Raw genomic sequence first — 12,311 nt, 5'->3', positions numbered from 1 at the left:
AAATGATTTGAAACATTCTGAGGTTACTTGGTTTTGTGAAAAGAAACTAATTTAACTCTTCAAATTTCTAATGAAATTCAATATTTAATTGATGAGTTTTCTGATATAACATCTAAAGAATTGTTTATATATAGGTTTGCCACCGATAATAGACATTCAACATCATATTGATTTAATACCCGGAGCTACTTTGAATAATCTTCCCCATTACAAAAATGCGTCCAACTGAGCATGATGAACTTTTTAAGCAAGTGACTGAACTGTTAGAGAAATATTTGATTAAGGAAAGCTTAAGTCCCTATGTCGTGCCTGCTTTATTAACTCCTTAAAAAAATGGAACGTGGAGGATGTGCGTGGACAGTAGGGCTATTAATAAAATCACCATCAAATATAGATTTCCAATGCCTAGCCTGGATAACATACTGGATATGTTAAGCGGTGCTAAAATCTTTTCCAAAATTGAGGGGTATCACCATATTAGAATAAGACCTGAAGATGAATGGAAAACTGCTTTTAAAACTAAGGAAGATTTGTATGAATGGCTTGTTATGCCTTTTGAGCTTTCTAATGCTCCGAGCACTTTATAAGAATTATGAATCATATTTTGAAACCTTTTATTGGAAAGTTTGTTGTGGTGTATTTCGATGATATTCTGGTTTATAGCATTCACCCTTCTAAACATTTTAATCATATGAGGCAAATTTTGCAAACGCTAAGTGAGCAAAAGTTGTACATCAATCTTAAAAAATGTATTTTATGACTTCAAGTTTAACATTTTTGAGTTACATTGTGTCTATCAAGAGAATCAAGGTTGATCATGTGAAAATTGAGGCAATTCAAAACTGGCCTACACCTAAAAACATAAGTGAGGTGAGAGGGTTTCATGGTTTAGCTTCTTTCTATCGGAGGTTTTTTAAAAACTTCAATTCTCTGATTGCTCCTATCACTGATTGTTTGAAAAAAGAGATTTAGGTGGACACCTCAAGCTGAACAAATATTTGAAATCATTAAGGCAAAAATGAGTCGCACTCCCATCCTTAGCTTGCCAAATTTTGAAAAAGGTTTTGAAGTTGATTGTGATGCTTCTCATGTTGGTATTGGTGCTGTGTTTAGTCAGGAAGGAAAGCTTATTGCTTACTTTGGTGAAAAGTTGAATGATGCTCGATCCAAATATTCTACTTATGACTTGAAATTTTATGCTATTGTTTAAACTTTGAAATTTTGGATATGTTATTTGATTCAAAGGGAATTTGTTTTAAATACTAACCACGAAGCTTTACCATTTTTGAGCTCTCAAAAAAATTTGAACAAAAGCCATGCCAAATGGGTTTCTTTTTTGCAAGAATACACTTTTCACATTAAACATAAAACTGGCATGTTAAACAACGTAGCTGATGCTTTAAGCAAGAGATCTCACTTGTTGGTAAATATTTACCCAATCATAACTTCTTTCGATTTTTTAAAAGACACTTATGCAAATGATCCTGATTTTAAGAGTATTTGGGATTCTTGTCTTATTTCTGTAACTGATCCTTCTGCTCAATTTGTTATTCAAAAAGGGTTTTTGTTTAAGGGTTCTAAACTTTGCATTACAAAGAATTATTTAAGAGAGCAACTTATGCAAGAACTTCATAGTGGGGGTTTGGGTGTACATTTTGGATAAGGAAAAACTGTTGCCTTGGTTGAAGAAAAATATTTTTGACCTCAAATGAGAAAGCAAAGTTCCAAGCTTGTGAAACAATGTAAAATCTGTTAAGCTTTTAAGGGAACTTCTCAAAACATTGGTTCGTATACTCCACTTCCTATTCCAAAATAACCTTGGGAGGATATCTCTATGGATTTTGTTTTGGGGTTGCCTATTACTGCAAGAAAGTATGATTCTGTTTTTGTTGTTGTGGGCCGATTTAGCAAAATGGCACACTTTATTCCATGCAAGAAAACTTCTGATGCTTCATATATTGCTGACTTATTTTTTAAAAAAATTTGTTCGTCTTCATGGTAATCCTCGCACATTTAGTTATTATAGGGATACTGGATTGAGTTATTTTTGGAGAACACTTTTAGCAAAATTAGGAACTGCTCTTCAATTTAGTGATGCATATCATCCACAAACCGATGGGCAAACTGAGGTTGTCAATCGAAGCTTAGGGAATTTACTGAGATGTTTTGTTGGAGAAAAGTTATCCCAATGGGAATTGATATTGCCCCAAGCTGATTTTTCATACAATAATTCTGTTAATCGCTCCACTGGTAAAACTCCATTTGAGTTTATTTATAGTCAGCATATACCTTACATTCTAGATAGAAATCGTTTGACTTTGCCTAATAAAGTCATCCACAAACCGATGGGCAAACTGAGGTTGTCAATCGAAGCTTAGGAAATTTACTGAGATGTCTTGTTGGAGAAAAGTTATCCCAATGGGAATTGATATTGCCCCAAGCTGATTTTGCATACGATAATTCTGTTAATCGCTCCACTGGTAAAACTCAATTTGAGTTTATTTATAGTCAGCATATACCTTACATTCTAGATAGAAATTGTTTGACTTTGCCTAATAAAGTCAGTGCTGAAGCTACTGAAACTTTTGACCATATCAAAACTGTCTAACAACAAGTCCTTGAAAAACTCCGAATGACTAATGTTAAATACAAATCTGCTGCTGACAAACATCGAAGGGAAGTTTATTTTAAGGAAGGTGAATTTGTTATGGCTTACTTTCGTCGCTAACGATTTCCTGTTGATACTTTTGAAAAATTAAGGAAGAAATTTGGGCCTTTTCGTGTTCTACGAAAGTTGGGCACGAATGCCTATCACTTAGATCTTCCTATTTCTGTTGGCACTTCCCCTGTGTTTAATGTTTCTGACCTTTCTTTGTATGAAGAAAATTCTGATGATTTTACGGAAGTTGAAACTTTGCCACTCTCCACATCAATTCCAAACAATGATGAACATGTTGAAGATGTTATTGATGTCAGGATTACTAAAATTAGAGATGACGAACACAAGAGGTTTTTGGCAAAATGGAAGAATCATCCTTTGACAGACTGTACTTGGATGGATGCTAATGAGTTAAAAAATCGCCATCCGAATTTTTATCAGAAAATTGTGGAAGGCTTCTCATCAGGAGATGAGATTCTCCTACCAAGGAGGAATTGATGCATTCATATTTTGGCTTATTTTCATTTTATTATAATTTGAATATTATAATTGTGTTTTAAGTTTTTTTTATGCTATCGAATGATGGAGAACATCCAAGGATTATGGTAGGATGTGTTTGGGCATGGCAAGCCTTGGGTATGCTAGCTTTTTTTGTCCTTTTGTTCTTTGGGCTGCTTGCTGTCTCTCGGGTTGGGCCTTGGCTGCATGAGCTGAAAACTTGGGATCTTCTTGGTGCTAGCTCATTAATGCTTGAGCTGATGTTTAGCTCATTATTTGGAGTAATTGCACTACTTAGCTCATAAATTTAAAAATGTATTCTTCTTTTCAGCTCATTATGTGGAGTTGGAGCTTGCCTTTTCCCCTTCTTGTGTCCCCTCAGTTTCTCCCTTATGTTATTCCTGTGACTGGTTCTCCTCCCTTTTACTGGTGTTGGTTCCGGTCCCCTGTGTTGTCTTTTCGATTTCTTCCCTGGTCGTTTTCCTGTGGCTGCCTCTATCAGGTTCTTGTGTTGTCTTTTTGGGTGTTGTTTTGTGTTGTCTGCTGGCTTTCCTCTTCCCCTTACCTGATTGGTTCGGTTGGAGGTGAAAATTGGTAGTTTGACTCCCCTTTTTTCTCCTATAAATATGAGGGGTTTTATCATGAAGAGTTTGTTGATTGACTAGAGAAAATTCTCTAAAAATTGAGGGTTTCTTCTTTTCTCTTGGAAAATCTTGAGAGCTTGTTCCAAATATCTCTTCCTCTTCTATATTTAATCTCTTCTTCTCTACGCAAGTTCCACTCCACTTGTATCCTTCTTCTTGAGCTGTTGGGAGACATTTGTTAGCATATTTGGAGACATTTGCTAGAGTAGTTTGGTTGGACGTTGGACCTTATTGCTTTGGTGGACCCTTGGTTTGCAAGCCCTAAGCACTTTATTATATTTTTCCTACTTCTCGTTGCATGTGAGGAAACTGCTTGCCAGTTTTTCTGAGGATAGTATTTTTATTTTATAATTTTATTTCGTTTGTTCGACTTTTCATTTGTTTTGGTGTTTGTTTGGATGTTTGCAATCTAAATTGAATCGAGTTTGGTTTTCATTTGTCCTAGTGTTCTCCTATTTGACTTTTCTCTCTAGTTTGCCTGCATCAGTTTGTATTTTCTTGTGAGTGTCTTTCCTGTAGTTCTTATATTTGTTTATTCCCATTCTTTACAGAAAAACTATGTTTTAGCTTTTGGAGTTTCTACAAGACAATATAAGTAGGCCTATGTCACTCAGCCAAATAGAGAAACACGATGCCAACAACCACCATTTGCACGACAGGATGGGAAATCAAAGGGCCAAACAAAGAAGAAGAATAGCATGCACGCCGCCCAGTCTAATTTAATGTTCTTAATCAAATGTTTGTCATAAAGAAAACTACTGCCCTTAAGAGTTAAAACTGCTCCTAACAACAGTGAAGGTCGAGAAATCAAATAGAAATGTGGCAAGCTTTTATCTCTCTCTCCCCCAGCCATTGGATGCAAACAACTTAATGTAAGAGGATGGGGTTTGGTTTAAATTTATTTAAAATGAATCGATTATGTATTGATTAAATTTGGCTGAGCTTCGTTTGATTTATCTTGACTTAAATTATTCCGATAAAACTTATGTTCATATTTTGGTTTTTGAGGGTATTAACTTATCTAAAAAGATATAAATATGTTTATGTTTTGAGTTCTAATCATCTTACATAAATCCAATGAAAGATCCATAATTATGTTAAATACATATAAATACTTTATATTATCAAGTTCCTGATAAACAGCTGATTCAAATGTGAATATTTATAATGAAAAAATTGTCATATGTGAAAACCCGAAAATGCCGTTTTAGACCTCGCACGCTTTTCAAAGCGCCGCGACGAATTTTAAGTGCAAAAATTTGATGTTGTTGGATTTCGACGGGTTTAATTTTAGAAAATCCTACGCAAAATTCTGATCAAATTGATATATAGAACTTATAGTTAATTTGGATTATTTTAAGAGATAATAATTTTAGAAGTTTCATAATACCGGTTTTGCCCCTAATCAAATGAACTACCAAAATTACTTAAGTAAGGGCAAGAGGGTCATTTGCAAACCATATATCTTTAATATGAGTAAACCGAACCTCCCCTCCCCACTTTTCATTCGGCCGAACCGAAGGAGTTCGCGAAAAGGAGAGCAGGCGCGCGGAAGAGGAGCGGCGGAAGGCTTGGGTGGCTGCTCCGGCGGTGGTTTCCGGCGGTCGGCTTTGAGGGAAATTGTAGAGGAGAATAAGAGGAAGATTAAGGTATGCTTTACTTATGTATTCCTCCTTTCCTCTCAAAGTTTTCTTAAAATGAAAATCTAGGGTTTGAGGGGAAACTTTGTTTTTCTTTAAGAAAATGTTAGGATAGGTTTAAGAGATGATCTTGTGCATAAGAATGATGTTTTTCTTTAAAAAAATGTGGAGTAAGAGAATTAGGGTTTTAGGGAAATTTGAGTTTTCTTTAAGGTTCCTTTGACAAAAGTTTAGGGAAGGGTTAGAGGAAGTTTTTAAACCCTAATGTGAAGTGTTTTCTTGAAATATGAAATTTTGGAAATTAGGGTTTTCTCTAAAGTTTGAGTTTTTGAAAATGCTGAGAGCATTAATTTAGATTTATTATAAATGATTTTGAAGAAGAAATTATCTCTATTAGGTGTTTTGAAGCAATCTCGAAGGAAGAAGAATTAGCGAGGAGAAATCAATTTTTCTAATTTTCAAGTAAGTATGCACGGTTCTTTATTTCAGTAATACTTTTGTTACCCTCAAGTTATATGCAATCATTATCCTTTACTGTTGTCAAATTCTTTATTGTTGTCAAGAGAATGATCATACAAATTACATGTACAATTTATGATATCTTACGATAAGGTTTATATGTTATAAGGAATAAGATGGAATGAAATGATATGCTTATGTATATTGAATGCTTGTATGTGCATGTTGAAAGGATGGAGTTCACCCCCTTATGGTACTAGCTGGGGACGCTGTACTCGTGCACGATAAAATGGTAAAGGATATGGAAAAGGAAAATGGTAAAGGTGTACCTTTATGGTACAGACGGTGACTCCTGTGACGGTTGTATTATATACGAAAAGAGAAAGTTAAATATATTGATATGAATATGGAAAGGAAAATGAAAGATATGATTTATGATATGATATGTTTAATGCCATGTTAGTATGAAATCATTTTATGTTATGTTCATATGAAATTGAAATTTAGCATATTGTTCAGTTGTCTTGTTTACTGTAGTTTAGAATTGTGTATTTCTTACTGAGCTTTAGCTTAATGTTAGTTGTTAACATTTTCAGGTAAACTTAAATTAATCAAATGAGTAGAAGGGGCGGCAATGTTTATCGTCGTAGAGAAGCTCCAGAAGAAAGGTAAGGATGAAGAATATGTCTGCTTATATGTTTATGTGATTTCAAACTTTATTGTTATAGTGGCTCTTTCAAAATATTTTGGAGATTTATTTAGGGAATTGATAGATTTAGGAATTAGATACTTGACCTACCGTCCGACCTCTGTTCCCGCTTCGCCTACTCGAGCTCACCGGGCCTGGGTCATGACAAGAGTGGTATCAGAGCAAAGGATTTGAGGATATTGATTTTTATGAAAGAGCCAATAGGATGATCTTGTAGGTTAAGGGTAGGTATAAGGTGCTTGTGCTATTTATTGCTTAGATTGTTTTGTTGCATTATATCTCAGGGCTGAGAAATCTGAACCTAATGCCACTAATGACAACACTGGAGAGGTCAGGAGGGAATTGCCAATAGTAGTAGAGCCTCGAGGTAGTAGCATTAATGCTTCTTTGGATTCTTTCACCCAAATGATGGCGGCTATAACAAAGATGATAAAGAATGCTCAGACCCAAGCTGAAGGCAGTGGAGGCACTGTTATGGATAAGAATTTAAAGTTATTCCAGTATATGAAGCCCCCATCATTTGTGGGAGGTGAAGCTATAGAAGCAGAGGATTGGTTAATGAAAGTTGAGAAGATTTTGGAGGGAATGCTATGCCCTCAGGATAGAAGGGTTGCCTTAGCTGCATATGCTTTTAATGGGGAAGCAGAAAGATGGTGGAAAAGTCAGTTGGAAGGAACTTTTGGTGGGAGACCTAGCAACCAAATAACATGGGAGGAGTTTGTCAAAGTGTTTAGAGATTGGTATGTACTAATGACTGCCAGGAGGTCAATACAAGACAAATTTAATAGACTGGTGTAGGGAGATAAGACCATTACAGACTATGAGGCTGAATTCACGAAGCTTTCTAGGTATGCCTCCCATCTAATCCCTAATGCAGAAGAGAAATGCCACCGCTTCCTTTGTGGCTTGAGGGATAGCATAAGACAGCCATTGGTTCCTTTGGGTATTGAAGACTACTCTACATTAGTTGATAGAGCACGAAAGGTTGAGCTGGATTATCAGAGTACTCAGAGGAGAAGAGATTTTCAGAAAAGGAAGAATTCTGAAGAGGATATTCAAAGCAACCAGACTGAGGGATCAAATGGGAAGAAGCCCAAGTTTAGTTCTAGTGGAGGCAGTGGTGCAACTGTAAGTAAAGTCACTGAACCTTGTGCTAAGTGTGGCAGATTACATAAAGGTGAATGTCTGATTGGTTCCAACACTTGTTATTGGTGTCATCAGCCTGGACACATTGCAAAATATTGTCCTGCTTTGACTCAGAAGACTTCAGGAGGAATGAGATCAATTGAAGCACCTTCACAGAGGAATTATGAAAAGTCCAAGATGATAGAACCATCAGTTGCGGGTTCAATGCAAAATCAATCCAGGCAGAATGTTAGACCACGAGTTTACAGTTTGACTCAGCAAGAGCCCGATGGATCTTTAGATGCTGACAATGACAATTGAGATGGCTTTATAGTTTATTTTCAGTAACTTGTAATGATAAATTTGATGTTTTGATGTTTTGGATTTAGTAGTTTATCTTGTTATGTCATGTCAGATGTTTTGGGATTGATCAGATTATTTTGCTAAGATATTTCAGATATTTGGTTTATTCTGTTTCAATGTTAAGGTTTATGTTAATGAAATAGAAGCTGTTGGGTTGTTTTGCAATTAGAAGTTGTGTAAATTTCGGGGACGAAATTTTTATTAGGAGGGAAGATTGTGAAAACCCAAAAATACCGTTTTAGACCTCGCATGCTTTTCAAAGCGCCGCGACGAATTTTAAGTGCAAAAATTTGATGTTGTCGGATTTCGACGGGTTTAATTTTAGAAAATACTACGCAAAATGTTTGAGTTTTTTAAAATGCTTTTACAAATATGGTTCCTAAGGGTTCTAAGAAGGTTTCGAAATGTATAAATTAGGTTTTTCTCACATAATGGTATTTTTCAAATTTTTAAAATTAGTTAATCCGAAAATTAGTTTTCCATAATTTTATTTTGATGAATGGGAAGTTTTAGCATGCAAAACTAAGCATTTTAATGAAAATAGGTTTTTCAAAATTTGGGTTTTAAGTTAAATCCGAAAATGCAACTTATTTTAAATTAATTTAGGTTTTGGGTGAAGTGTTATTTTTATTAATATATGTAATTGTACAAACTATTGAATTTTTAGAATCTATGTATGTGTTAAGCTTTAATTGAGAAAGAAAGAGAGTGAGGGAGAGAAAACTTAAGATAATTTAAAATGAGTAGGAGAATGCTATTTTGATTTAGTTTGTAGATTTGAAAAATGAGAAATTGATATTTATAGGTGATTAATCGTGGTGACTTCGAAGGAAGGACTAGCAAGAGAAAATCAGATTCCAAACTTCTGTAAATATGCACGATTCTTTATTTCAGTAATACTTTTATTACCCTCAAGTTATATGTAATCATTATTCTTTACTGTTGTCAAATTCTTTATTGTTGTCAAGTGAATGATCATACAAATTACATGTACATTTTATGGTCTTATATGATAAAGTTTATGTTATATGGAATGAGATGATATGAATATTATTTGAATGCTTGTATGTGCATGTTGAAAGGATGGAGTTCACCCCCTTATGGTACTTGCTGGGGACGCTGTACTCGTGCACGATAAAATGGTAAAAGATATGGAAAAGGAAAATGGTAAAAGAGTACCTTTATGGTACAGACGGTGACTCCTGTGACGGTTGTATTATATACGAAAAGAGAAAGTTAAATATATTGATATGAATATGGAAAGAAAAATGAAAGATATAATTTATGATATGATATGTTTAATGCCATGTTAGTATGAAATCATTTTATGTTATGTTCATATGAAATTGACATTTAGCATATTGTTCAGTTGCCTTGTTTACTGTAGTTTAGAATTGTGTATTTCTTACCGAGCTTTAGCTTAATGTTAGTTGTTAACATTTTCAGGTAAACTTAAATTAATCAAATGAGTAGAATGGGCGGCAATGTTTATCGTCGTAGAGAAGCTCCAGAAGAAAGGTAAGGATGAAGAATATGTCTGCTTATATGTTTATGTGATTTCAAACTTTATTGTTATAGTGGCTCTTTCATAATATTTTGGAGATTTATTTAGGGAATTGATAGATTTAGGAATTAGATACTTGACCTACCGTCCGACCTCTGTTCCCGCCTCGCCTACGCGAGCTCACCGGGCCGTGTCGTGACATCATATATCTAGACTTTCATGATATACACGCATTTCATATTAAGAATTCGTAGATTAAAAAAAATGGTTTATTTGTACATTTGAACTATAACATTGATTCAGTCAATGCAAGAATATGTAATTATTTTGAGTGAATGTTTCATGTATTAATTTATCATATATGATTCATGATTTTATCAAGTTTATGTGCTTAATATCTTGATCGTGTACATATATATATGCTCAATATATAAGAAGTTCAGTGATTATATTCTAAAGTCATAAGTTCTTCAAAGGAAAAGGTAATAACTTATACTTACTGTTATTATAGTATCCAATTCAATTTATAGTTGGAAATAAAAGGAGTCAGTTGCTATTGGTTAAATGCTTATGATTATATCATTGTGGGTGTGTAAATTTAATAAAGTTATCATGTAATCGGCATCGTTATTATGATTGTTCCTTTTCGTATATTGATATGCATAGTCTCTACCATTCTTTTTTTATGTTGTTTCATATAGAGCGTAATTGTTGGAGAATTTTTGTATCCATAAACAGATTGCATATTTTATGATTGAATACGGCATAAGAATAATAATATATTACCCCGAGAGGTAAAAATACAATTTTCTTATGGACTCAATGATAAAATTTATAATTTTAACAGAGATTCCCCCATTTGATGTTTGGTCAAATGGGTTTATTTTATTTATGGGGTACAAACATTCCATAGGGGCAAGCCCTTATGGTTAATTACATCTCAAGCTTCGGCTTAAGAAAACTTTTAATTAAACTAGTGATTTTTTCTTTGAAAAACATTTTAGACATTGGCTAAATTTGATTTTTTTGAAATCCATAAAAGTCTTATTTAAAGGGTTTTTGCCATTAGGAATTTCAAGGATGAGATGATCAACTTAAAATCAGATTTTGGAATGAGAGCCAAAAGAGGTGAAGTAGGAGCACTTGATTCTGAGAAATCTCAGAAATGCTTGGATTATCCTATGTTGAACTTTACATTTTAGAACTCTAATTTTGTTTAAGTTGATCATTTTTAATAGAAAGTTGGGGCTTACATTCAAACAACATATGTTGAAGGAATTGTCTGAAAAGTGAGGGCTTATATAGTGATTTGAAATCAAATATTGCCTTAGACCCTAAAACTAAGGTGACTACCGATATGTAGTACATCGAACCTAAGTCTAACGAATACAAAAGGGACTTATAAGCCACACGTCACATGAGGCATAGCCTACCCGACCTCTGGATTTACTGTCCTGCCTGGAAAAGACTACCAGCTAGACCCTCCTAATCGCTTTTAAAGCCATGTCGTCCGGTCTAATACAAATGTAGAGTGGGAAGGTTGGTTTTGTTTAAGTAGGGTTATAGCTTGACTTTAAGGCCAAGATGCTGTTTATGTGGAATATGCAGAATGCAGACTTACAAATGTAAACTTTTTGTTATCTAGTACTTAACTGAAGGCATTTCTACATGAGACACTTTTAGGGGCTATACATGTTTATTTTAATTTTTTGAAACTTGGCTCCTTGAAGGAAGCCATGCAAATTTTCTTTTATTAGGAAATCATGAACCCTAACTTCATTTTTTAGATTGTTTACATGTTAAGAGGTAAAAAATTTATTTTGTCCTAAGAGCCTACTGCACCAAAGTCCAGGCCACACCCAAACAAACAAGAGAATAAACCTAGAAAAAAGCATACTTTTCTATTGCACATCCAGTAAACAATCAACACATGCTTGTATATAAATCAAAATAGAAGTATAGGTAGTGTCCCTATTATTACAAACAATTTTGACAGCTGGGTTGTCTGCTTTTATACAACCCAGTCAAATTATTACAAACTCTACTTGTTGGGGGTTCTTCAAGCTCTTGACTTCTGAATGGACCTAGGGCTTCACCATTGGTAGGTACATCCTTTTAGTCTGATTCCTTTTTTTTCTTCAAACCCCCACAAATTTTATATCATACTTCTATCAAATACATTTGAAATATATAAAAGACTTAATCCTGCAAAATATAGTTAGAAGCAGTTTATATGATAATCACATAACATCCCAAAATTGGCTTAGCACTTTGAGTGCTAAGTACCTGCTTCTACCCTATTGTACATGTCTCTTTGGGGGTTTTAAGCAGCGCCTGCAAGCAAACAACATTAGTATAATCATGACTTATTTATTTACCCCCTTCTTGGACATGGTCACCTGCGCAAAAAACATGTATATGTTTCTAAACTAACCACTTAAGGGCAAGTGCCTACAGTGCAGACAATCCAAAAGGGGATTCACACCAAATCATCAATCACATGCACACACAAAGAAAAATTCTAATCCTAACATGCTTAAGGGGTTGTGCATCTAAGTGTGTGAGGCTTGTGTGGTATGTCACACTAAGGGTCATCTTAACTTAGATCTAAGAAAAAAGTGTCCAACATGTAGCTTTTGAGCTCAATGTTGGAGAAATCCCACCCCCTAGCTTTTCGAGCTAGAGGAGTGAATTCTTTTAGCTTTGGGGC

The 12,311-nt window shown here is 34.5% G+C and overlaps 1 protein-coding gene across 1 annotated transcript; it reads left to right on the top strand.

The window, feature by feature from the left end:
- Positions 1–6,150: 6,150 nt before the first annotated feature.
- LOC114579773 lies at positions 6,151–8,055 on the top strand. Its single transcript, XM_028695363.1, has 3 exons — positions 6,151–6,236; positions 6,894–7,349; positions 7,458–8,055. Exons 1-3 carry the CDS (start codon positions 6,151–6,153, stop codon positions 8,053–8,055), a joined length of 1,140 nt encoding a protein of 379 aa, XP_028551196.1.
- The last annotated feature ends 4,256 nt before the right edge of the window (positions 8,056–12,311 follow it).

This window comes from Dendrobium catenatum, unplaced genomic scaffold, assembly GCF_001605985.2.
Source record: "Dendrobium catenatum unplaced genomic scaffold, ASM160598v2 fragScaff_scaffold_627, whole genome shotgun sequence".
Classification (NCBI taxonomy): domain Eukaryota; kingdom Viridiplantae; phylum Streptophyta; class Magnoliopsida; order Asparagales; family Orchidaceae; genus Dendrobium; species Dendrobium catenatum.
This window is presented reverse-complemented; position numbering and strand designations above follow the sequence as displayed.

Excerpts from the sequence above, each read along its gene's own strand:
- LOC114579773 (XM_028695363.1), top strand. The coding sequence starts at position 6,151 with ATGGTACTAGCTGGGGACGCTGTACTCGTGCACGATAAAATGGTAAAG. Across the intron at positions 6,237-6,893 it reads GGTAAAGGTGTACCTTTATG|GGCTGAGAAATCTGAACCTA; the intron begins GTACAGACGGTG and ends ATTATATCTCAG. Across the intron at positions 7,350-7,457 it reads GTCAAAGTGTTTAGAGATTG|GTATGCCTCCCATCTAATCC; the intron begins GTATGTACTAAT and ends GAAGCTTTCTAG.